Source organism: Ambystoma mexicanum, chromosome 7p, assembly GCF_040938575.1.
Source record: "Ambystoma mexicanum isolate Mex_15411 chromosome 7p, UKY_AmexF1_1, whole genome shotgun sequence".
NCBI lineage: Eukaryota > Metazoa > Chordata > Amphibia > Caudata > Ambystomatidae > Ambystoma > Ambystoma mexicanum.
Genome location: NC_090939.1, coordinates 384,356,620 through 384,382,861, shown reverse-complemented (window position 1 = coordinate 384,382,861; position 26,242 = coordinate 384,356,620). Strand labels below are relative to the sequence as shown.

The window sequence follows — 26,242 nt, the reverse complement described above, 5'->3', positions numbered from 1 at the left end:
AGATATCCTTCGTAAGTGGCACGGTTATACACTGATTCTTAAAACCATTTTTTTTTTAAATTAATGTATTCAAACCAACAACAATACAAACCAAACACGCAGTGCATATATCAACAGTTCAATTGTTCATTGTTTAATTCTGGTCACTGCTCCCCCTATCCCACCCCCCTTTACGAGCCTGTTTATTCCAAACACTCTGTGTCTGCCTCACGTGGTGGGATCTCACTTTCCGTGGATTCAGTCAGATCTTGTATTGTTCCAAACAATTCCGCTATTAATGATTTCCATGCCATCAGGGTTCCTGCCTCCTCCTCTCCACCTACATTGCTTGCCTCTTGCCATACCATGCTTTCTGCCTCTGCCCATTTGTGCAACTCTTTCCACCACACCTCCACCCCCGGCCTGTGACATGTATCAACAGTTCAATTGTTCATCGTTTAATTCCGGTCACTGCGCCCCCTATCCCACCCCCCTTTACGAGTATTTTTAATCCAAACACTCTGTGTCTGCCTCATGTGGTGGGGTCTCACTTTCCGTGGATTCAGTCAGATCTTGTATTGTTCCAAACAATTCCGCTATTAATGATGTCCATGCCATCAGGGTTCCCGCCTCCTCCTCTCCACCTACATTGCTTGTCTCTCGCCATACCATGATTTCTGCCTCTGCCCATTTCTGCAACTCTTTCCACCACATCTCCACCCGAGGCCTGAGACATGTCTTCCATCCCATGGCAATCCTCCTTTTTGCGAGCACATATGCTAGATCCTTCAGTTTGCTATCATGCTTAAGTTTCTGTGCTCTGGGGAACCCCCCTAGCAAGCAGGCCCAGGCCGTATCTATGATGATAGTGACCCCTTTTTCGGCTAGTTTCTGTGCTACTTCACCACAGAAACGCTCTATCACTGGGCATGACCAAAACATGTGTACCATGTCAGCATTTTCCTCACCACATTTGGGACATGCCTGTCGTCCAGCGTTATCAAACCTAGATATTTTCTGAGGTGTCATATATGCCCTATGCGTAATATACAGTTGTATCTGTTTCAGTCTGGTGTTCCTTGACACCTTCTTGTGGTATCCCAGGGCACGCTCCCACATCTTATCCTCTATCGAGGCCCCTACTTCCGCTCCCAGTCTAGTCTCAATTGTGTTAATTCTTTCCCGACCTCAGACATCAGCATCTCGTACAGTCTAGAAATCTCATGTCCCCCTTCCGTTATGTCATATATTACATCTATTATAGCATCTGGTTCTTCTTCCAGTACTGTTTTGGGCCATGTGTTCCTAATTCTCTGCACCATTCTGTGATATGTGATATACTGGCCCGTATGTAACCCTGTCTCCTCCCCTAGCATTTCAAAATCCATAATAGTCCCCTCTCGCCAGATATCTCCAATCGTTACCAACCCCACCGATTCCCAATCGGTCCTTATTATCATCCTTAATTGCTTATCTCCCCCTGCTAGTGTAGCTAGCGGTACCGGCGGGGAGCATGGGAGTGGGTTCTCCATCATCCGGCATGCCCGCCGCCACATCTTCCACCCAAGCCTTATCATCTTAGGGCGCTCTCCCATTTCTGCCTTGGGCAGCCAGATCATTTCTTTTAAATAAAACGGGGCACAATCATGTCCAAACAGCCTAGAATCAGGGGTCACTTCGTCTGAGAGCCATTTGGCAACATATTGCAGCTGGCTCGCTACATAATAAACCTCGTAATTAGCCAGTTTTATCCCCCCTTTCTCGTAGAAGTTCTACAACTTCCATAGTGCCACCCTATTCCGGGTACCATGCCACAGGAAATCCCTACACATGCTGTCCAGTTTAGTGAAAAACTTCTTGGGTATCAGGTATGGAATGTTACCAAAATAATGCAGGAGTCTAGGTAGGACCACCATCTTCAGCATTGACCCTCATCCCATCATTGCCAGAGGCAACTTCACCCTGAATTTCATACACTTATCGATTTTCACAATGGCTACCTCAGTATTGTGCCTATGTTCTTCCTCAACCGTATGGTACACGTCTATCCCAAGGTACCGAAAGGTGCTCACCGCCCATGGTATTTGTAACACTGGCAGCCGCCCCCCAGGAGTTCCCTTATAACTGCTTAACGGGAAAATACTAGATTTTTAAGGATTCACCGCTATCCCAGACAGTCCTGCATATCTCTTCATCACCTCCAGGATATAATGGAGGTTTTCCTCAGGGTACCTCAAGTACAGCATCAAGTCATCTGTATATAAGGAGATCAAGTGTCGTTCCCCTCCCACCTCAATACCTGTAGTGTCGTATTGCTGTCCAAGGTATATTGCTAGGGGCTCTAGGGCTAGTATAAAGAGCATTGGGGACCATGGGCACCCCTGTCTGGTGCCTCTGCTGAGTTGCCATCTTTCGGATATCACTGATCCTGTTCTAACTCTAGCCAGCGGTTCACTATATAGCATCTTCGCCCACCTTACGTATCCAGGCCCCATTCCGCAACCCGCCAGGGCTGCCAGCAGCCATGGCCACTTGACCGAATCAAAGGCCTTAACCGCGTCTAGGAACATGATCACCATTTCGCCTTCATGCTTACATCCCCATTCGACAACCCGATGGAGTCGTCTATGGTTATGTGTTATATTTCTGTTCGGGACATAGCCTGTCTGATCTGGGTGTATAAATTTGTCAATTACTCTTGCTGTCCTGCTTCAACATCGACAACGGTCTGTAAGAGCCACAGCTATGTCTCGGCTTGTTGGGTTTGGGAAGCGGTATTATGATCGCTTCCCTAAGTGAAGTGACTCCGGCAACCGTCCCACCTCAAACGCCTCATTTAACATTTCTAACATTGGGGGAGCACTTCCTCCCTATAAACTTTGTAGAATTCGCTAGGTAATCCGTCCGCCCCCGGAGTCTTACTCGTAGGCAGCTGCCTCACCACTTCTTCTAACTCTTCCAAAGTAATCGGTGCATCCAGCTCCTCTCTTTCCTCAACACTTATCCTAGGCAGTCCTATGTCTTCCAGTGTTTCCATTATTTCCCCATGACTACTTCGCTCCTCGTCCTCAACAATTTATAATAATCTGCGAACTCCTGGTTAACTCCCTCTTGGGTGTCCCCTACACTACCATCTTTTTTTTTTTTTTAATTCTTTTTATTGGTTTTACAACAAGAGGAAAAATGCATTCCCAACTCCCCCCACTCCCCCTCCTCCCCTTGAAGGCAATTGCTTATGTCCGTGGTCCATTATCGCCATGGGCCACTCGCCAAAGGTTATTAAGTTCATAACAGAGAAACCATCGTCCCGGCCACCCCCCACTTTCCCCTGGGAGTGGCCTCTCCTTGTCCGTGAACACGTGTTGGCACCTTGGAGTTGTGTCTATATTGTCCATTATTGCTCCGGCCCCGGCCAGGCCGCCTCCTCCCCACTCACTGTGTTCCCTCTGGTCTATGTTCTGCCCCCGGGCATAGGCGGGCCAGCCTGTCCTCCTTCCGAGTCGTCTGAGTCACTCCTGTTGTTTCCCGCCCCGTCTCTGAACAGGTCCTGCACCAGGGTGTTCCACGCCAGTATTCTGGCTCCGCTATTGCCTTCTCCCCTCTGTGTGGCTCTCGTCCAGACAGTCGTTTCAGCTATCGCCCATTTTTGTAGATGTGCCCACCAGCCCTCTGCCGAGGGTCCTTCACTCGTGTTCTATGCCATTGCTATGCGGCGCTTCGCCAGTATTGTCATCAGGTCTTTCATTTTTGCCACGTGTGCCATCTGCCTGTCCCCCCTCGGGAACAGGCCCAGTATATAAGACCTAGGTGACCAGGCTTGCATATGGATTCCTGTCGTCCTCGCTTTATCCTTCACCATATTCCAGAACTCTGTTATTTTGGGGCACGACCAGAACATGTGCACCATGTCTGCTTGTTCTTCCCGGCAGCGTGGGCAGCTGGGAGTTTGTCCTTTTCTCATCTTCGTCATTCTTTTGGGAGTTAGGTATGCTCTATGGACTATGTAGATTTGCAGCTGTCTGAACCTGGCATTCCTAGAAACCTTTTTCGTGTATTGGAGGGTTCTATTCCATTCTCCATCCTGGAAGGGCTGCTGGAGCTCCTCTTCCCTCTTTGCCCGCACGTTCAGTGTCTTCTTATTAGTGGTACCCAGTAGTTGCTCGTAGAGCCTGGACACGGTGTGTCCTCCTTCAGAAATGTCATACCAGGTATCCAGCGCACCCCCAGTATCCTCTGCCTCCGCCTCTGGCATGGTTCCCCACCTCTTCTTCATTGCTTGTACTAAGCTGTTATACAGGATGAACTGGCCCTTGTGCACCTCTTGCTCCTCCACCAAGGACTGGAATCCGACCCACTGTCCTTCTTGTCACAGGTCCCCTATTTGGGCTACCCCATTGTCCTCCCATTGTGCCCTGTACGTGGCCAGGCTTGTTATGCGGGTATCTACCAGACCCGCCAAGGGGATCTGTCTTGAGCAGGGGTCCTGCATGCCTTGCGTCTTCCAGGCTCTTTCCCATAGCGTTCGGCCCAGCTGGGCCATGTTAGGAAGAGCCCTAGCCTGGGCAGCTGGCATCCACAGGAGTTCCCTCAGGTAATATTGCCTGAGTGCTGGTCGGAGGAGAATTGCGTCAATGGAGATATCCTCCCCCAGCCATTTCACCACAAATTGGAGTTGTGCCGCTAGGTAGTAATGCAAAAAGTCCGGGAGTTTGATGCCCCCCCACTCGTGGCTCCTCTGTAATGTAGTCAGTGCTACCCTGTTTCTCCCCCCTCCCCACAGGAAGGTCCTCACCAAGGTGTGCAAGCGTTTAAAGAAAGCTCCTGGGATGTTGTAAGGGATATTGGTAAAATAATATAGGAGCCGGGGCAGGACCGTCATCTTCAATAAGGCCGTTCGACCTATCATCCCCAGTGGTAGGGTCTTCCAGAACTGCATGGCGTGCTCAATTTTGTTCAGGGCCGCCTGCGTGTTGGCTATGTGTGTGTCCGCGGTATCATGGTAAATGTCCACCCCCAGGTATCTAAAGGTGGTCGGGGTCCATGTGAGGCCCAGGTGCGGCAGTTGATCTGGTGGCACTTTTCGCAGGCCCGCCAGGGGGAACAGTGAGGATTTCTCCCTGTTAACAGTGATTCCCGATAGTCTACCGAATCCCCCCAGTGCCTCTAGTAAATCTCGCAGATGGGTGCGTGGGTTCTGGACATAGACCAGTATGTCGTCTGCGTAGATCGATATCTGGTGTGTCACCCTGTCAATCGCTATGCCCGTATCCATATAATCCATTCTTGGGAAGACCGCGAATGGCTCCAAAGCTAGAATATGTAACATTGGTGACAGCGGGCACCCTTGTTTCGTACCTCGCCCTATGCTCCATTCCCCGGAGACAAGCCTACCCGTCTTGACCCTTGCTCTCGGGTCTTTGTAGAGCAACTTTATCCATCGAAGGAACCCCTGCCCTATCCCAAAGTGGGTGAGTGCTCCCAAAAGCCAGTCCCAGCTCACCGAATCAAATGCATTTATCGCATCTAGTGAAGCTACTGCGCACTCCCCCTCTACTTGGTTAGTCCTATCAATGACGTAATGGAGTCTCCGGAGATTCCATGTCGTGTTCCGTTCAGGTACATACCCTGTCTGGTCAGTGTGGATCAGGGTGGGTAGCACTCTCTTGAGCTGGTTAGCTAATGCCGCTGTCAGGATCTTGGAGTCCTGGTTTATCAGGGAAATTGGTCTATAAGACTCGCACTCGAGGGGTGGTTTCCCTGGTTTAAGTATTGGCACTATAATGGATTCCGACATGCTATTCGGGAGCCTCCCCGTCTCATATGCCTCCTCCAATGTTTCCAGCAATCTACGGGCTAAACTGTCTCTATACTTCTTATAGAATTCCCCCGGTAGCCCATCCGGCCCCGGGGTCTTCCCTGTCGCCAGTTGAGTGATTACTTCCGCCAGTTCCTCCACTGTGAGGGGAGCATCCAGCATTTGGGCCTGCTCCTCGGTGAGTTGCGGGAGCCTGATTTCCGCGAAGGCGTCCTCCAGGTCACCCTCCTCCCCCTCCTTGGACTTTTGTGTACAGCTTCTCGTAAAATTGCGAGAACACCGCGTTTATACCTTCCTGGGACCTTACCACCTCCCCATGACTATTCTGGATCGCATTAATTGGTTCCCGCTTGGCCTCCTGTTTGGTTAGCCAGGCCAGGAGCCTGCCGGGCTTATCCCCCTCTGCGTGCAGCCTCTGTATGTAGTCTTTCCCAAGTCACCATGCACTGTTGCCGCAGGGTGGTAAGGTCATCCTGCTCTCCTCCGTTCTCCCCCGCCCGTTTTTCGGCCCTCTCAATCTTCCTTTCTAACGCGTCCAGTTGTGTTAGGGTTTCCCTCCTGAGTCCTCCCGTCTTCCCCATTGCCGCACCTCTGACCACCACCTTAAGGGCCTCCCAAATCGTCACTGTGCTGTCCACGCTACCCGAGTTATGCTCAAAGTAGTCTATCGTGCTTTGGATATGTTCCTGAAATTCCCCGTCCAGCAGTGCTTCTGCCCTTAGTTTCCATGTGGGCGTGGGGGCCCCCCCTGTGTGTATGTGCCCATATGACTCTCAGGGGGGCGTGATCAGACAGGGTTCGTGCATGTATATGTGCCCCAGTGAATTCGCCTAGTGTTTCCCTTCCCGTGAAAATGTAATCAATCCGCGTGAATGTCCCATGCGGAGCACTGTAATGAGTGTATCCCCTTTCCCCCTCATGTACCTTCCTCCAGATGTCTTCCAGTTCCAGCTGATCCAGTATCTTCCGTAACCTCCGTGCTGGTGGCGCTGGTCGTCTGTGCTTGTCGTCCGACCTGTCTAGTCGGGGTTCCAGTGTGCAATTGTGGTCTCCAGCCCAGATGATCGTAGCGTTCCTGTACGGGGCCAGCCGGGGCGTGAGTGACTCAAAGAAGGCTGTTGCGTCATGATTGGGGGCATAGGTGTTCACCAGGCACACCTCCCGGTTCTCCAGCATTCCGTGGACGATCAGGACCCTACCCTCAGTGTCCTTTTCCTGGATGATGAGCTGTAATGGGGTGCTCGGAGCGATCCAGGTCATCACCCCCCTTGCGTGGTTAGAGTACGTTGAGCTGTACATCCGTCCTCCCCATTTCTTGGCCACCTTGGTTTGTTTTCCGACCGTCAGGTGCGTCTCTTGCAGCATTGCAACGTGAGCTCTCATTTTATTTAACCAGGTGTAGACCCTCAGCCTCTTGACGTATGCATTTAGCCCTCTAACATTCCATGTGACGATGTTTAGGTCATCTCGGTTCTTGTGGGGCAGGTGTTAGTGGCCCTCTCCGTCCCATGGGCCCGTACACTTTCATGTCCTCTTGGCGTGCCTCTTTCCGGGGGTCCTCGTCCCGCATCTCTCCTGTGGTACTTTGTGTGGTTCACACGTCCTCCTTCCCCCGCGTTGCCCCGGGGTTTAGCTTTTCTTGTGGTTCTTGGATTCGGTTTTTTATTGGTGTTTTCCTTCAGTGCGCTTCGCTGACCCCTGGCGCCCGGGGTCTGCCCCGCATGTCCACCTTCCGTGCCTCCGCCGTGTTTTCTTTGTCTGCCATGTCCTTTTTCCCTCATGCCTTCACCCCGCAAACTTAGCCTCCTAACAACTGTAACTAAAAACAACGACAACAAACGCCCAGCCTCCCTCCCCCTGCTCGGGCCCCACCGCTCTCCAAGTGCTGCCTTCTTTCCCTCAGGCGTACTTGTCGCGGCGTAGTGCCTTAGAACTGGCACTATAAACATTGTCTCTGCTTGGGGTTCCTACTGTGGGTCTTGGCGGTCCAGTTCCAGAAGTCTTGTACTCCCAGTATAATTCTTTGGTTTAGGCCTTGAACTCGTGAGCTGTTGGTTATCCTGCTCTTTCACTTTTTTACAGGGAGTATCCCTGTGTCTTCATTCCCGTTTTGTCTTTAAGTTAGTTGCAGTGAAGTGGTGTAGCAACCTGCGGCTCGCTGCAGTGTTCCTCAGATTTTGTCTCGCCCAGTTCTGCCGGGCGCCTGGGTCTTGCATTCCATCTTCAATCTCCTTCTCTGCCACGTCGGGGCGCCTCTCTGTTCCGTCTGTTCCCCCCTTCCGGCTGCGGGAACCCTTGTTGGTCCATCCACAGTTGGGCGTCTGCTGTGGTCTCAAAGATCTGTGTCCTTCCGTTATGTAGTACTTTGAGCTTGGCCGGGTATAGTAGCATGAACTTCACGCCCGCAGCCCGAAGGCGGTCTTTGGTCGGCCAGAACTGAGCTCTCTGCCTTTGCACGAGTGCCGTGTAGTCGGGGTAGATGGTTATCCTGGCTCCATTCCGGGTTATGACTCCACCGTCTCTCGAGAACGCCAGGATTTTTTCCCTGTCTTTAAAGTTCATGATCTTTGCGATCATAGGCCTCGGTGGTGCCCCCGGGCGTGGTTTCTTAGTTAATGCTCTATGTGCCCTTTCCACAACGAAACCCTGGGACAGGGTCCCGGCTCCCACTGCTTGGATCAGTAAGTTCTCGATGTAGTTCGTGGGATCTCTGCCTTCCTCCCCCTCCGGCAGCCCCACTATGCGTACATTGTTGCGTCTAGCCCTGCTTTCCGCGTCTTCGGCTCTGCGTTCTAGCGTACTGATGCGTTCCAGTGCCTCTGACATTTGTGATTGGGAGGTGGTCATGTCCGCTGTATTACTCTGTACCTGTTGTTCTACCGTTGTCACTCTCTCCGCCAGGTTTCTCGTGTCTTGCCGAAGGAGCCCCACGTCTACGATTACTGCATCCAGCTTGCCTTCTATCGAAGTCTTCAGTGCTTCTATGGCCTCCAGGATACTTCCTTCCACCTGTTAGATCTCTCCATGCACCACATGTGACGTTGCCGTGTCCATTTCAGCTACCTCGGGCTGCTGATCTTCATTCTTGCGGGCAAATGACTCCATGACCATCTGCCTCCCCCTGCCACCTCTTGGTTTGTCTGGCATGTTGGTTTCGGTTGCTGTATGCCAGTATGCGGATCCTGCTCATGCAGTTTCGTAGTGGTAGCCTATCGTTGTTGCGTTGGGCCGGGGTCTTTACTGTGGTCTTCCTCTTGTGCGGATAGCTTCACCCCGTCTTCCGTGGGGTGGTGTGCCCCTGGCTGTTTCTTCCGTGCAGGTGTGTGTGGGGGTAGGCCCGCCAGTTGTGTGATCCGTGGCTCTTCCAGGGTCTCTGTCAAGACTGTTTCAGTGGGCTGTGTTCTCCCACGTATATCCTATGATCCCCAGGGCGGGCCCGGGGTCGGGCGTTCGACCAACCTCTCTGGTGTGGTCCTGCTGTCCGTCGCCGTCCGCCCCAGCATGTTTGTTGGCGGAAACTGGCCTCCCGCAGGGGCCTGTCACAGACGTATCACCATCCGTTGCGTCTGCTGCGAGCCCAGGCACCTCTTCAAGGGAGTGTCCACCAGTCCCCAGGTCGGTGCCGGATGCTCCGTTCACCCCCTTCGTCCTCCGGCCTCGGGGTCTCTTTTCCTTCCCCCGGCTGGGGCTCCCGGCGCCCCGACTACCAGCCTCCGCTCGGGCTCTGCCACCCGTGCCTGCCGTCGGGAGGCCCGTGGGCACTCACGCCCCTGTCTGCCTACCCTGGCACGGCGCTGCGGTGCGTCTTCCGGCCTCCTTTCTTCTGCGGTGGCTGTTCTGTCTCCCGCGGCGGCCAGTCCTCCAAGGGGTTCCCGGCTGGAGCCCTCGGCGTCCTCACCTCCAGCCCCCCTTGCTGACTGTCAGGGGGGGCGCACCCTCCAGGCCTCCGGCGCCGCCGCTGCCCGACTGGTCTCTTCCCGCTCTGCCACGGCCTGTGCTACGGTCTTTGGGCGTTCGTGCCTCCTCCGTCTATCTCGGCACAGCGCTGCGGCGCGTATCTCGGTCTTCTTCCTTCTCCCGGGCGGCTCGGTGGTCTTCACTGGGCTGGTTGTCCGCCGGCGGCGCCCCCGGGTCCTGTCTTCCTTCCTCCTGCACCCGCCTTCTTCTCAGTGGCGAGCGGCCTTTTCAGCGAGGCGCGCCCGCCATTTTACGTGGTGGTTCCGCTTATCTCGCGCTCTCCGTTTCAGCCTTCTCAGTCACCGATTTTCCTCGAACTTTCTTCTGCGTTTTCTCTGGGCTTTCCGATGCCTTCCCCAACTTTTCCTCTATCGTTTTCCTTCTATTTATGGCCTTTTTTCAGGATCTGTCTCCGGATCGAGTGGGAGCTCTCCAAGACTAGCTCACGCTCGCATGGCCGCCAAGCCACGCCCCCCCTACACTACCATCTTCTCTAATTATCGTTCCGATCGTGGGTCTGAGAGTTTCACTCTTGTATAACCATGCCAAGAGCCTTCCTGTTTTATCCCCTCCCGCATGCTGTCGCTCTATATATTTTTTATAGTTGAGGTTGCACAGTCTTTCCTATTGTTCTGCACATTTCTGTTCACACCTCCGCCGTGGCAAAGACATAGTCCAGCCTTGTATGTAACTGCTGTGGGGCGGAGTAATGTGAATATTGCCTTTCTCGGTGGTGTTTCGTTCTCCATACATCTGCCAGACCAAAGTCGTCTAGCAGTATCTGCAGTGCTTTTGCCGCTGGGGCGGGTCTATCAAACTTGCCATCCGATCTGTCTACCCTGGCGTTTAGTACACAGTTAAAATCCCCTCCCCAAATAGCCGCACTACCCATGGACATGCTAAGGTTGTTGCATAGAGTTTTGAAATACACTTCCGTATTCTGATTGGGGGTGTATGTATTTACAATACTTATCTCCTTATTCTCCAATAGTCTCCGCAATATTACCATCCTCCCATCCATTCCGGTCACTTCCTGCAACAGTTGAAACGGGACGTGCGGTGCCACCCAGATGAGTACCCCTCTAGCGTAAGCAGAGTATGTTGAGCTCCCCACAACCCCTTTCCATTTCTCTGCAATCATTTCCATCTTTTCCCTTGTCAGGTGAGTCTCCTGCAACAGTGCAATATCTATCTTTTGCCTGCGCCGGTATAACGTAACCTTGTTCCTTTTGAGATAACTATTAAGTCCCCTGACATTCCACGTGGTAATTTTAAGATCCCCCATGGTCTGAGAGTTCCTCTTCCCCTCCCACCAGTGCAGTCCAGATCCCACTTCTGTCTCAGTCTACCTAGGCTCATTCCCCAATTCAAACTTCCTATAACTACACACACCCCAAATTCCCCTTCTCCTCTCCCTCCCGCCCCCCTTTTCTCAACTACAACAAACCACTACACACAACCCCCCCCTCCTCACTCTACCCCAAGAAATGCCCAGCTCCATCCCTGGATCTCAGGCTCCCCCGCGTTTGGACCTACCCTGGAACCCCAGGCCAAGACCCCAGCAGGGTGTCACCACACTATTGGTGACCTAACTAACCTCTAGATCGGGGTGTAAGGACTAGCTTTGCAAGGCTCCTTAGTGAAGCAATGGTCACAGTGCTTGCGGTTCATTTTCTATTCCAATCTGGTACAACTGGCCCACGGGCCGCATCAATGACTCTAGTCAAGTCCCATAGTCCTAAGCCGCACCACCTTCAGGTGCCCCCACTTCACATTACTTATCTCCTCCATCTCCTCCTCTCGTCTGGATGTCCGACTCCTGGGGGCAGCCCTGTGTGTCGAGCCATCCCATGGCATCCTCCGGAGTTTTAAAAAACAAAGTTCTATTTTTGTGAAAGACTTTCAACTTCGCCGGGTAAAGCAGCATATACTTATGGCCCGCTTCCCTCAATCTCCTCTTGACAGCCCCAAAGTTCATTCGACTCCGCTGCACCATCAGGGTATAGTCCGGGTAGGCCGTTATGTTAGCCGCCCCTCTTTGAATTGTTCCACCTTTGCGGAAGTGTTCCAGTATCTTTTCTCGGTCCCGGTAGTTAAGGATCTTTGCAATCACTGGCCTAGGTGGATTAACTGGCGGCGGCTTCCTCGTTAGAGCCCTATGCGCCCTTTCCACCGCGAACCCCTGAGACAGAGCTCCTCCAGGTATCTCCTGCAGCAACATGGATTCGATAAACTCTGTGGGGTTGTGGCCTTCTGCTCCCTCCGGCAAGCCCACAATGCGGATGTTATTCCTCCAGGTGCGTCCTTCCGCTTCCTCCGCCCTATTCTCCAGATTGCCCACCTGCTGCACCAGGGCATGTAGTTCCGACTTGTGTGAAGCACCGTCCGCTGTGTTGGGGCTCACATCTTTCTCGAGGTTCTCAGTGCGCTCCGCCAGTGACCTGACATCCTGCCGGAGAAGATTCACTTCTTCCTGCACCTCTCCGACCTTGCGGTCCAACGCTGTTTTCAGTTCAGTTACAGCCAGTTCAAGCTTGGTCTCCCAAGCCACCTTCAGGTCTGCAATTGCAGCTAGGACATCCTGGTTCGTGCCCGCAACAGCCATGCTACCAGCGGGGGGCCTGTCCTTGTTCCTGGCACTTTCCGGGCCGGGCGGCGTCCTGGCATATTCGTCCAGCGTAGGCTGCTTCCCCTTCAGTCTTGGAGGTTTGTTGGACATGGTGCTACAACTATAGGTCGTAGGTCAGCCCTACCACTTGTGGTCTGCAGTTCCAGCAGGCGCAACCCGCTGTAGTCTCTCACGCTCAAGGGGGCCACCTCAGAGATGTTCCAAGCCTGGCCCTTATTTGTCGCAATGGATTGTGCTCTCCCACGTAACTGTGTGAATCCCCACTTCAGCTTCACCTCGGGATGGGGGGGCACACACTTAGTTCCAATATCGCCCGCGCCACCCAGGCATAAGGGCACCAGTACCTCAAAGGCTCTTCCAGCCTCTTCCTCGACCTGTCCTGGGCGGCCTGCAGTGGCCTGCCAGTCCGCTCTCTCCCTTTTTCTCTGCTGTTAGGGCAACACCAGGATGCTAGCAATGGTTATACATCTGGTCAAAGCATTTGCGCCATTGAGTGTGCCTGTGTTTGTACCAGGAAGTGTTGTGATGCGGTGCAGAATACTGCTAAGTTCCCATGCAAAGCATCCCATTCACAGTGTTCCGTTGCTTTTATTGTGTTGTGGAACGACCCGGGCGCTTCACTCCCCCCAATCAGAGTCGGCTATTATTACTGATCTTTTCTTCCCACATTGGGCTAATGTCCCACGTTTGCCCTGCCCGCAGGTTCACAGCCGCAGCATAGTATGTCTGAATGAATGACCTGCCCGGGCCACTCTCCCCTCTCCTACCGCGTTCAATGTCCTGTGCAGGCCGCTTGATCTGCGCACAAAGCGTTCTGTGTCTACCTATGCGCACATCCCCCTGCTGTACCTGTCCTCTTCATTTGCTTATATTTTAGTGCAGCTTGATGTCCGTCTTGCACTTTGTTCCAGCATGCGACGGCTGTGCACACGGGCCCTTCCTGCTGACCTTCCCTGTAGGCTGCCTGGCGGGTCTTGTGTTTTATGTTAGTTCTGGCCTCTCATCCCTTCCACTGCTGTCGTGGCATGCACCATCTCGGGGCTCCGGTCCTCAGCCTGCCCTCTCGCGCTCACTCGCTCCGTTGTGCAGCTGCCCTGCTGCAATGTTTCTCTGCCAGTCTTCATATGTGTGCCACTTGTCAAGCTGCGCACAGCGGCGCTGCTTATGCCTCCTTTGAGGCCGCCTGCATTTGTCCAGCGTCCTTGCGGTCCTGGACCCTGCTACTGGTTTCCCTCCATTGTCCTGGCGAGTTCCATTTCCCGTGGACTTCAAGTCCGTTGGGAACAGCGTCACCTGTCCGGCACTTCTCACATGCCCAGGCCTTAATCGTCCTTCCAGGCGGCTTCCGCCTCTGCAGCCATGGGTACCACTGCCCTCGGCTGCTCGCCAGCCGAACTGACAACTTTTTCAAATGTGCTGTGCTCCGCACACTAGTCCATTCATCTCCCTGCCAGGCAGTCTCCCCCAACGGTGCACGTTTCACTTTATTGTTGCTCGTAATCCATCACGCCCCACAATGTTGCCAGCGCACGGCTACTGTATCAGCGCCTTCTGGAAGCCGACTGCTTCCTTTGTTCTTACTCCCCGCTGGCCATTTTGTATCCGGCTCCTTCTTCAGCACTCACAGCCAAGTTCTTCTCGCAGAACTCCGTCTCGGTGCCTCACATGGGCTTGACAGATTCAGCGCGCACTCTTGTCATATTCATAGGCAGGCATGTTGGTTTTCAGCAATTGCAGGCGTCTGTGACAGCACTTGCAGTAAGGATCATGGAAGGATCACAGGAGCACCTCAGAGACGCGTCGTCCTACATGGCCTCCGTAGCCACACACCCCGATTCTTAAAACTATAAGCATCCCACTGTTGCCACCAGTGTAAAGACTGGTTGGGGAGTATGTACTTCCGCTCTCAATATGGTATAGGAGAGGCACAGAGGACCCTAGCCAATATTCTCTATTATTGGTATGTGGTCGAGCAATCGAGACCTAGCTTCTCAGGAGATGATGCTGGCTGGTTCTTAAGTACAGTGTAGTCCCCAAGCACCCACAAAGGAATGTCCGCACACTGTATCAGTTAAAACAGTCTTTATATAATTAATATTCAAAGGTATATACAATATCACGATAACGCACTTTGTGCTCAGAAAATCAACAATGGTAAATATATACAGTTCTACAGTGGTACCACAAATATTATCAGATCTCATTAAAGTGCATCAACTATACTGTCAAAATGTCACACAGATCAATAAAGAGGAAACCAGCAGTAGAGAGAGGAAGGAAAGCAAGATGGTTGAACAATTGGCAGAATACAGGTTACTACCGTTAAACACAGCTCTGTGTGGAGATCCCCCCCACCTGGGCAACTTGTAGAATAAAAATACAAGCCCAGTCCATATATTGTTCACGCTAGACTTCCCAATAGTTCTGCAACCCAAAAGTACCTGACGTTGTAGCGTTCCTCGGCAGGGAATCGACTGCCCTTCTTGAGTGCCCTCCCTTTAAGGCAGGAGTCACATGTCGTCGAACGTCCGACGAAGAAAAGGATGAGCTACGAGGGTGAAGTGGCAGCTTCATTCCTAGCGGTGCTCGTTGACGGGGAAGTGTAAACGTCCTGCAAGGAAGAGGCGTGTGGGGCACCTCAGTGTTGATAGTTCTGGACCGCAAAGAGTTTGAAGAACTGTGGCCGAGTCGTCGACGTCTCTGTGGTCTTTGGGTGGCGGGAAGCCCACCGGTGGATGCTCCTCGGTGTGTCAGCGGTCAGGCCTTCTCCAGCAGGATACAGCGGCGACGATGCGGACGAGAGCATCCTTGGATTAGAAAGTTCTTAGGCAAACGGGAGCACGGCGGCTCCGGTCGGCGATGGCGGTCGGCGACGGTGGCAGACAACAGTCCAGGCGCTTCTCTTTGTTATTCCGCGGCGGGCCGCGTCTTGGATCGGCAGCCTGTCAAAGGTCTGTCTACCAGGGAGCTTTGGAAAAGATCTGTTGGTGCACGATGGTCCCTCGTAGCTCGGGAAGAGGACGCCTTACCAGGTCCTCTCTGGGTCAGTCCTTGGAGGCACAGCAGCTTTCAGATTGTGAAGGAGAGCAACAGCAATTCTTCTCGTCCAGCAGGGCTTCAAGGTTAAGCTTCAGTTACTCCAGTTACTCGTTGTAGTGAACTTAAGCTTCTGAACACGATTCCTAGCAGTGAGAGGTCCCCAGAGATACTGTTGATCTCCCATTCATTCCGCTGGGTCATACTCAAGCATCCAATCACGACTAAGGGCATTCATGCAGGCAGGCAGCCAATCAGGCACACAGTGCATTCAGGCTATTCACTTCTCTCCAGACACTCACAACAAGTTGTGTATTGGGACAAGTACCCAGCCATTCAACACTCCACACTGCATTCATACTGGTTTCGGGCAGGGCTGTCTCAGTCATTGTGTCAAACATCAGATACTAGACACCCACAACATAGAATGCGTATTCGTCACACTCCATTCACCCAGGTCCCACCCATAGGCATACCCACAACATACGGTCGTTGAGAAGGCTCCAGCCAGTCTGGTCAGCAGTTCCCCACACTACCATATATGGAACTTCCACCCAACAGCCAGTCAGGGGGAAGGGACAGAGTCAGGGCTTCCCAGGACTTCGGGAAGATCAAGGTAACAGGCGATGGAAGGCAAGAGGCCACGGGGGCCATCTTGTCCATCAGGAATCTACCGATTCCAATAACAGGGCCTGGGCATCCCAAAATGGAGGACGCGCAGGGCACCAGTCATTTCAGTACAGATCTGCCACCAGCCCATACCCAGCTCTGTGGGCCACACACAGGATCCCAAAAACATACACTAGGGGCACAGGCTTGTACCCCCACCCATGGGTGCCATAAGGGTATCCCCTGGGTCTGTTCACCAAACCAAAAAGAGAGAGCTGCACCGCCAGGAGTCCCAAATGAACTCCTGCGCGGAAAACACGACAGAACACACGATAAAAAGCAGTAAAGGACAAGGATACGGAGGCCTGCCCCTCCGATGCATTACCAGCATCACAATGGGCCACATGTAACACACAATGGGCAACATGTAACATTAGTGCAAGCAGTGAAATACCCAGCTAACTGAATTAAATGCAGAAGCGTAAGCCTAACTAAAAAGAGCTGCCATCTGCAACTAAGGACACACACCAAAGCGGATTGCTGCAGGCTGAGTAAGAGGTGCCCATTGAAAGAAGAGCCTGAACGGACACTAGATTCACTACGCAACCTCAAGCCTACAGGCAGAGCTCGGGTCACACACTGGCACAGAGGCAGCAAGTGGAAGCGGCATACGCAGGAAACCACGAAGGAGGGTGCTGGAGACACTGCAACTGAGAGCCTGAAGGGATAGACTCACACCCAATGGGCATAGGCAGAAGCCCAAATGGGAGCCACACACAGTAAGTCCTTCAGCTGGCAGAGGGCACTCAACAGGTGAGGGCCTAACAGGAGGCAGAACGAGACCCAGCCTCACCATGAAGGACTGGCCGGTGGAGGAGGTAGGGGTAGCCAACAGACCCCCTGGCTATGGGCACTACATGCTGCAGTGGACTCAGGAAAAACGCAAAGTGGCAGCAAGGCACAGAGCGCAGTGAACCACAACGCAGTGAAATGGCGACTGGGGGAGCCATCCAGGTTAGAGCCACTGAGGTGGCTGGTGCACCTAGAGGCACCCCACAAAGCAGAATACACTGCAGAAGCAAGAACTCATTGAATCACAGCTTTTCTGCATCAGCTTGACAAGAACACCAAAGGTAAATGCTGGACAAAAGCCAAAAGGGTAAAGCCAAACAGATGGTGATGGAGGCCTATGCCTGTAAGGAAAGGGGCAAAATGGCGTCACAGGACCACTGAGTGGTGGTGCCACCGCAAGTGGGACTATAGAAAGAAGGATCCATCCTGGCGGCGATCGTGGCACTGAAAGCTGCAATGGAACATAAAATTGATGCAGTCAATGCGGATGGCGGACTACTACACCAAGACGTAGGTTCCATGGCTGATCACCTAGGTACAGCAGAATAACAAGTACGAGACAACACCTCTAACATTGCTGGCACCCAAACACAAGTGGTGGATTTGCTTGAAAGAGTAAAGACCCTCGAACACCAAGCGGAAGTTGCGGAGGGGAGAGCCCACAGGAATAACATCAGGATACAAGGGCTCCCAGAAGGTGAAGACGGTAGAGACCTGATGACATACGTCGAAAATATGCTGTTGCAGGAGGTGGGCCTAGGCATGCTGACTCAGGGATTCACTGCTGAGAGAGCACATAGATACTTGGTGAAAAAAACACTTCCAGGTGCCCCCCACCCCCCACCCCCGAGATCGGTGATATCCAAAATCATGAACTATAAAGATAGAGAGAGGATTTTGGCCTTTTCGAGAGAAGGGGGAACCATCACAAGGGGTTCCTCCAAGTTGGTGATATACCTCGATTACACGGCCTTGGTGCAATGTCGCAGGGCAATGTTTGGGCAGACCAAAGAACATTTAAGGAGAGAGAACCTACGATACATGTTGATCTACCCGGCAAAATCGAAGGTTTTACGCAACGGAAGGTCACATTTCTTTGATGGATGCACATGGATTGCCGAACTACAGAGCAGAAATTACAACGTGGCGTAATGTGTCACTGAAGCAGCGTGCTCAAAAACGGCTCTTGGGCACTTGCGCAAACACATGAGACCTAGACGGAAAAGGCAGGTGATAATGAAACAATAGCGGTACACACAGCACAGAGACACCGAGACTGAGAGCAGGTGACACGCCGACGAACACTGAGGGTGACTGCCCCATCCCTGTGTGCTAACTAAAGATGCCAGTTGTAAGGTTCGGTTAATGTCCCCCTGGTAGGAGTGATGGGCGAACATAGGAATGTCATGGGTCATTACAGAAGGCAATGGGAAAGTAAAGGAATAGCTACGGTAGGAGACATAATCTAAGAAGGCAGTATAATGGATTTCCAGACATTGGTAAGCGAACATGGCATACACAAGTGCCAATTTTTGTTATATCTAGGAATGGCTAGGCAGATAAAGGAAATGTGGCGGGGCCCACAAGAGACACTGGAGACCAACGAGGCTTTAGACACCATATACAATGTGTCAGAGGGAGGACAAACAGGGCCTCATCACGAGTTGGGCAGTATCCCGGCGGTATTACCGCCACGATACAGCCCGGGCTAATATCGTTACTGCCAATCGGTCCGGTGCTATGAGTACCGGATCAAGGGTTGTGCGGTAATGGGTATTCCTCATTCCCCATTGGGTCCATCGCACCTGAAAACCCCCAGCTTATACCTGGGGGTAAATGCTGCCAGCCTTGTGATTGGGCGGACCCTTAAATGCGGCGGTAATAGCATTACTGCTGCATTTAAGGGCTAACACCCAACTTGTAATGAGGCCAACAGTCTGCACACTGTAAGACCTGTTCCTAGGCGGCTTCGCAGCCGCAGATTTGGCAGTACGAGGGAAATGGGAGACTGATATAGGGAGTGCCTTCACAGATATCGAATGGAGAAAGGTATTGCAGTACACCAGAAAGGTATCGAGAAATACCAGATTCAGACTAACTCAATTGTACGTTATGCGTAGAAATTATGGCACCAAGTTATCATTTATAAAAGGGAGAGAGATCACTGCATGCCCGAGATGCGCACAGGAGGGGGCAGACATGATGCACATGTTTTGGGCATGTCCAGTGATAAGAGAATTTTGAGGGGATGTAGTCAGGAGGGTGGCAAGAGGGGGTTTCCAGATGCAGACATGGGCCTTGGAATTTTGCCTAATGGGACTATTCCTGAGGGGCAGGAGAGAGGTTGTTCATCTGCATGTTGGTGAAGCGTAGGATTGCAATGGCGTGGAAACAGCCTGGAGGCCCTACACTGGAGACTTGTGGGCACACTTAAAAAGATGGTCCTTGGTAGAATCTGCAGTGTGGCATAAAGCGCTGCGGAGAGGGATGCATGAAATAAGTGAGGGAATTGAAGCTTGGAACGAATTGACACGGGACATGTTTAGACCTGAAGCAGTTGACCCGGAATAAACACACAGGATTGGTGGTAGCCCTGGCAAGGAGGAACACAGACACAGAGAGACTAAAAATAGACTGTGTGACCAAAGCTGACAACAAACAATGTTACAATGGTTGGCTAAGTTGGGAGGGGTGGTCGAGTTTGAAGGGAATGACAATGACCCGTGGGAAGTTTAAATAGACATGTGATGGTACAATTGTAACGAAATGGGGAAACCTGTCTTTGTACTGTTGTTGTTTGTGTGTTTTTATACCAAATGAAAACAAATTAAAAAAGAAAACAAAACCTTGACTCAAAAATCGGAAAACGCAAAACAAGAAAGAAGTGCCCACAGCTGGTGAGTTGGCAAGCAACCTGAGAGACAAGTGTGTGTTAAAGTGAATGAAGCAGCTAAATCATATCACAAGTAAAGGCTAAACGCGTGTGGATGAGACGTGAAGAAAGGCAGACCTGTGAATGAACTTTAAAGTGTAATACAGCGGCAAGATTAGCAATACTAAGTACCGGAGTGGTCTGGTGAAAAGACAACACCTTAAGACACACTCTGAGCAAGGTGGAACACGAGAACTAGCAGAACTTCGGGGACAAAGGCACACCTACTGGAGCAGAGCAACAGACCAAGGGACGAGAGCAGCAGGCTGAAAACCCCAAAGCTTCCCTACTGGAGGTCGTTGACTCTGACAGACTGCAAAAAGAATTGTGGAGAAGGCCAAGTCTCCAACTTGTGATGATTGCATTGTGTTCCAAGGATGCCAGCGACCCTCCCAGGTGAACGGCAGAGTTGGGGAGGCGAGGTCAAACCTGTGGTACTAACTTTGACTCGAAAATCGGAAAACGCAAAAAAAGAAAGAAATGCACACAGCCGGTGAATTGGCAAGCGACTTGAGAGACCAGTGTGTGTCAAAGTGAATGAAGTAGCAAAATCATATCAGAAGAAAAGGCTGCACGCGTGTGGGTGAGATGTGAAGTAAGGCAGACCTGTGAATGAACCTTAAAGTGAAATACAGCTGCAAGATCAGCGATACTAAATAACTGAGTGGTCTGCTGAAAAGAAGTAACCCATTTGAAAGTCTCTGAGGAAGGTGCATTGTTTAAAGCAAAAGAATGAACAAACAGCAAGAGTGAAAGTAAATTGCGAATGTTGAGTCGGAGTGGTCCTGTGATGATCAGTAAGCAAAAACCACACACATTTGAAAGACTTTGACAACCGAAAGTGGTCAGAGCCCCGAATTGCATTAAGCTTGGGGAAGGGAGCCCCCTTGCAACTTTGTGTAAACTGTATCGCAAGAGGTCTGAGCCCGGCAGAGAGGGACCTACGAGAACTGTGAACATTTTGGTTGAAACATTTTTTGGGGAAGTTAGGAGAAGGGAACTTTCAGCGTGGAAGGCCAGGCGGGCCTCGATCCATGGTTGTGTACTGTGTTGGAAGCCGAGCGAGAGTGTATCATCCTGCCTACAAGTTTCGCCTTGCCCTGTGAAGCCTAACGTGAGGAGGAGAGCTGGTTCAGCCACATTATCATTTCAACACTGACTTTTCCTTTTAAATACATTTTCTCCTTTTTAAACTTTTTGTACAATAGATAGGGCAGTCATTAGGATTTTGTTAGCATAGGCCATTTTAATTTGACAGACTCCACTAGGACGGTTTTATTTATCGTTTGATGGTCGAGACTACTCCCATCTTAGTTATAGGGCAGAATAGGAGTTTCTCCAACCCCAACATTTTCAATAAAGGTTTTACAAATTGTATCCAGTGTGTCAGTGTCAATACTTGTGTAATTGTATCCATTGTGTCAGTGTCAATACTTGTGATGCCATGCCTTTCCTACAGAAGCTTTCATTTTTTGTTTTCTGGTTCAGAACAAGGGCCATATGCTTCTTTAGGCCCAATCAGGCCTTTGCTTGATTTGTGAAGAACTACAGTTTGGATTTATTGATGGTCAAAAATGGCTTTCTGGCGGGCCAGTTTTACAAAGCTTCTTGGGTCATCGCTTTCAGCCTGCCTGCGGCTGTTATACTGCTTTGGGAGTTTATCTAGATGAGGAATCTGGATGGGGGTGCAACCTATTGAATGAAAAATTACTTACAAGTAATGGTCTTTCAATTGATTTTTCTCACACAGATTCCTCATTGCCGTCCCATCTGTACTCGCTTGTGAAAGCTCTTGTGAATTAGTTAAAAGAGGAGTTGGTAAAAAAGGAAGAGAAAGAACTGCTTGTCTTATTTGTGGTGGTGTTAGGTGTTCTAGTTAATGCCAGAAATAAAATAAATAAAAGGAATCGCAGTTGTTTTCAGATTTAGTTTCTTTGTATGAGAAAATGATCTCCTTGGCTGCTGAGCATGGGGGGAAAAAGGTGGGGATCTGAGGTTGGGGGGTGTAGTGCGTACCAATTATGAGAACCAATGTCTTGTCTCTAGTTGCGGAGCATAGGAGCTGAGGAAGTTGTTTATCGAGCTGCACTACGCGACCTGCTAAGATTTTCCAAGAACAGCTAGTGCTGGTGGATATCTATCTAGATGAGGAATCTGTGGGAGGAGAATCCAAAGAAAGAACATTACCAGTAAGTAATAAGATACACAGCAAATAAGGTGCTAATAGGAGTGTCACTACCCAAGTCTTTGAAGGTAAACACTTACATTGATAATCGATTTTGGCTGTGTTATGGGAGGATTGGCTAGTGGCATGGTGATGACTGAGGGGTGGCCTTAGACGATACCAATTCCTAACAGGGACAAAACAGACTTTGCCCTTAGACAGGATGTCCTTTGACCAAACGCAGGAGTACCTAGAGGAGAGGGATCAGGTAGGGAGTCACATACTCCTTTACGCCCAATCGAAGGCTGCGGGGAGGGGGAGGTGGGGCTTACAGTATATGCCTATCGAAGTCTTTGGTGAAGTGGGGCCCCAGCGCCTAAGGAGAGCGAGCACTCACCACTTTCTTTGCCCTGCTGGATCAGGGGAACGATTAACATGGCTGGGCTTGGTCCATACGTTTTCTTTCTGGAATCAGGACTTTGCTTGCCCTGTTGATGACTAGCTTTCGGGGACAATGTCATACCTGCAGACTAGACTGAGTGGGACGTTTGGTGAAGAGGAGCTCAGGCTTCTAATAACAGCGAGCACTTGCTGCTTTCTCTACAACGCTGGACCAGTGGAAAGTTGAACAGGCTGGGCTAGGTGCCATTGTGTGTTAGTTATGCAAAGGTTTCAGGACTCCGCTAGCAGCGTTGTACTTGAAATGAGAAACCAATCAACTTGTTTTATTTTTAGAGACATTTATTTATTGTAAGTCTATTGTAGAAACAGCTTCCAAATATTGTGCTTAGTTTATTAATGCCTAGGCAGAGGTAACCTGGCCTATGTGAGTGAAAAGATTGAACCCTAACCCTTCACAGGTTCTTTTTTTACGTTTGGGATTAAACCATGTCTAGGTGGAACAGAGCTTTCTCTGTTCCGGCCCCCTGTCTGTGGCCAATCCTTTTTGTAACACTTGTGGTGCCATCCTTTTTACTCCTACTTTCCAGTCAAGTTGAAGTTCTATCCACTTTGAATGTTGCCAATTTCCTACCTGATACCTGAGTTTTGTGTTTCCGGTCAAGTGGCACAGCGAGTAGAGCGCTCGCTTTGACATCCGTGCAGAGCCTGCTAACGCAGGTTCGAATCCCGGCAAGGCCAAACTCAGCCTTTCATCCTTCCGAGGTCGATAAATGAGCACCACACACCGTGGGTAATAATAAGCAGCGCTCAGATACCTGAGGGTTCGTAGCGCTATATAAGTGCCAAATTATTATTCTTTGTTGCCTTTATAGACAATGCATGGTTTAGGGTGAGTGCTGTGCACATTATGCCACCACAGACAAAGAGGAATACAATGTCATAACTGTGTTTTTTGTTTGAAGGACATTTTAAAAATAAACGTCCCCCAATGCAATCATTAACAGTGTACAGTGTGAGTGTCTTACAATTGAAGTCATTGTGTTTTTAGTGTACCACTGAGTCAAGCAAAGCAGTCACAGATGAAGAAAGAAATTATTGCAACTGGAAATGTGAGTACCAATATGTATTTTAGACTTTTTAAACAGCACATATATATGGTTCCACTTGCTACATAAAGAAATAACAAACATGTATTTTGCCTTTGCAGATAGCTCGTTAGAGCTGTGAACAATCAATAAATATAGGAACAAGACTGGATTTGTATAGCATTCCATCCCTCAAAAGTACTCCAGAGCCATTTGTCTGTTCGGGAAAGGCCAGAGTTCTACATGGAGCCCTGCTCCAAAGTATCTCACTTGAACATGTTGAAAGTTAATAATTGCACTTTAGTTCAAAGCTTTATCATCAGCAACGTATGCACAAATCTTTCCAGTACACAACATTTTGTGATGCGGTTTCTGGTGTCACCACTGGTGGCTCTTTTCCATTGAATGGTGCCCGAGCGTCCATGACTTCATGAGCTTGCCACATGAAGCCGGCGGACCCACATACATAAAGGGGCATTACTTAAGGCTCATTTTATGTTCTCTGATGCTTGTAATCCCACCCTGGTGGAAAAGGATGTCAGTAATTGGCTCGGGCAACCAGTTGACACAGAGAACCAATGAATGAGGAAGAGGGAGGATAAAGAATGGCAGCAGGGAAAAGGCTTGTGGGGTGTTTTGGGGAGGCCAAGGGAGGATACGGCAGACCAAGAGACTAGGCGGAGGAAGGACAGTGCAAACCAATCAGGACAGCCAGACCCCCTGTGGGAGCTGGACCTATTCAGGCACTCTGGGAGACAACGGACAGGGAGGTGGATAACTCCTCCCCTACTTCCTGCCTGTCCAGATACTCTGGAGCCTAGGTGGGATACCTACTGGTTCCAGCCAAAGGCAAAACACACACACACAGACATCCCCCTCCCAGAATGGTACTTGGGTGCCCCTATTGTGCACTAACGAGGCTATGGACATAGCCTGCAGTATAAAAGATAGACAATAGTTGGTAGAACACGTCCACTGCCACCAGCCATAACTAGGTGATTGTCTAGCCGACTAAAAAGTTGCATGAGCAGAGAGAAGGGGGGTATTAGGTATTCCTTTGGCACTCCACTGAGGGTGGTGTGTGCCAATCTCTTAGACTATAGAGTTTTGGGAGAGACACTATGTATCTCTCTATCCTTAAGAATAGGGATGTAACGGTATACCGTTAAAGATACCGTGAACCACTTAATTGACCAATAATAACTGTCACATTGTTTATACCAGTATACCCTTTATACCATTAAGTGTGCTTTTAAATCTGATTTGGAAAGGCTGCAGAAAGCAAGTGCTGCGCAGTCCTGGTCTTGCACTGTTGGATGTGCCGTCTGCCAAGTAGTTTCAGTTGGAGCAGTTTTTAATGCCATTCCATAAACTACACGTGCCTGACACAAAATCAATATGATAACAATAGGAAGAATAAATACAGTGCCAAGAAGGAAAAGGGTTTACTTTGGTTTGACGGCTTTGGGGTTTATATATTTATAATGGATAATGTTTGCTAAACATATGACAATGGGGGATTTCCCTGCTTCTATCATTGAGTTTACATATAATAAGTCACACTGCGAAATTCACTCATCTCTGTGGGTATTCCCTGCTGCCATACCAAAGGGTAACATGTCCGTGATTACTGAACACCCTTTGGCCTGCAAGTAAACTAAAGGCTGTAACGTAAAGAGAGAGTGCCTGTGCGTGTGCGTGTGTATGCGCACACGCGTATACTACCATCAGCCTCGATTGATCTGTGGCGTGCAGGTTATCAAGATAGCAACATGTTCATCTTCACCAGTAGCCAGTGGGGGAGCTAAAAGCCTAAATGACCACTTAAGAAAAGCTATTAAGTTTGCTTTGCCAGTCGCAACAGGGCTCCACCCCCTCCTCCTCTCCACACTTGTGTTTGTGTTTGGTGGAAGCAAGGGGTGGCATTTCAGTGGAAAGTATGTTGAAATGCCCAATTCTGGCCCTGGGTGCCTGGTTTTGTGTGTGATGATAAATCTGACAATTTATGACCTTTTAGGAAATATTTGTTAAGATTAGTTAACTCCACCTGCTATACCGCGATAACCATGATATACCATCATTTGGCAAGAAGGTTATCATACCGTCATAAAACTAATACCGTGACACCCCTACTTAAGAACTGTAGTTACTTAAGAATATTGAAAAATAATCTTGAAGGAGGATCCTAAGGGTCCCCAGCAACACTGCCCATAAGGAGCTGTGTGCTGCAGTAGAAAAACACAGATGCCTTTAAGAGCTAGGAACAGACAGACTCCATAGTACAGGTGACTACAAAGAATAGAGTTCCAAAATGCAGAGCCTACAAGAATGAATGAGTGGGAAAAGGCTCTACTCATTCAGGATTGAAAGAAAAAGGCCCAGAAGTCCAGCAGAAAGTGCTGGAAGTCTCACTGGGAGAGAGGATGAAGCACAATAATGATACATCTCCCTAACACTCCTTTGTGAAAGAGGATGCAAGTATTACTTAAAAGCTGGAAAGGCAGGGGCCTTGCCTGGATTGTGTAGGGCATACTGGAAGATTACTCAAACTTCAACTCAAATGAAGAAGAGGGATTTTACTAATATCAGGCTGTTTTGTGTTTGTCTCTTGCGGTGTTGACAATCATGTGTTCCTTAGAAAGTATCCTCTATACCTCTGGTAGCTTTTTGGACCTATCTGTTTTATGGATGAGGACTGGCAGAGCGACACAGCCTCTCCAGAAAGGATTTGTCTAAACCCAGACCTCGCTACAACACAATGAAGAAACTGCATGGAGCTGCA

At 50.3% G+C, this 26,242-nt stretch overlaps 1 protein-coding gene across 4 annotated transcripts in view; it reads left to right on the top strand.

The window, feature by feature from the left end:
• Positions 1 to 26,242, top strand: part of LOC138526081 (multidrug resistance-associated protein 1-like) — a 1,621,759-nt gene that overhangs the window by 1,206,423 nt on the left and 389,094 nt on the right. For all 4 annotated transcript variants that reach the window (XM_069636425.1, XM_069636424.1, XM_069636423.1 and 1 more), the window contains one exon: positions 23,424 to 23,484. In XM_069636425.1, the coding sequence (XP_069492526.1) occupies positions 23,424 to 23,484 (61 nt within the window). The remainder of the gene's footprint in view (positions 1 to 23,423; positions 23,485 to 26,242) is intronic.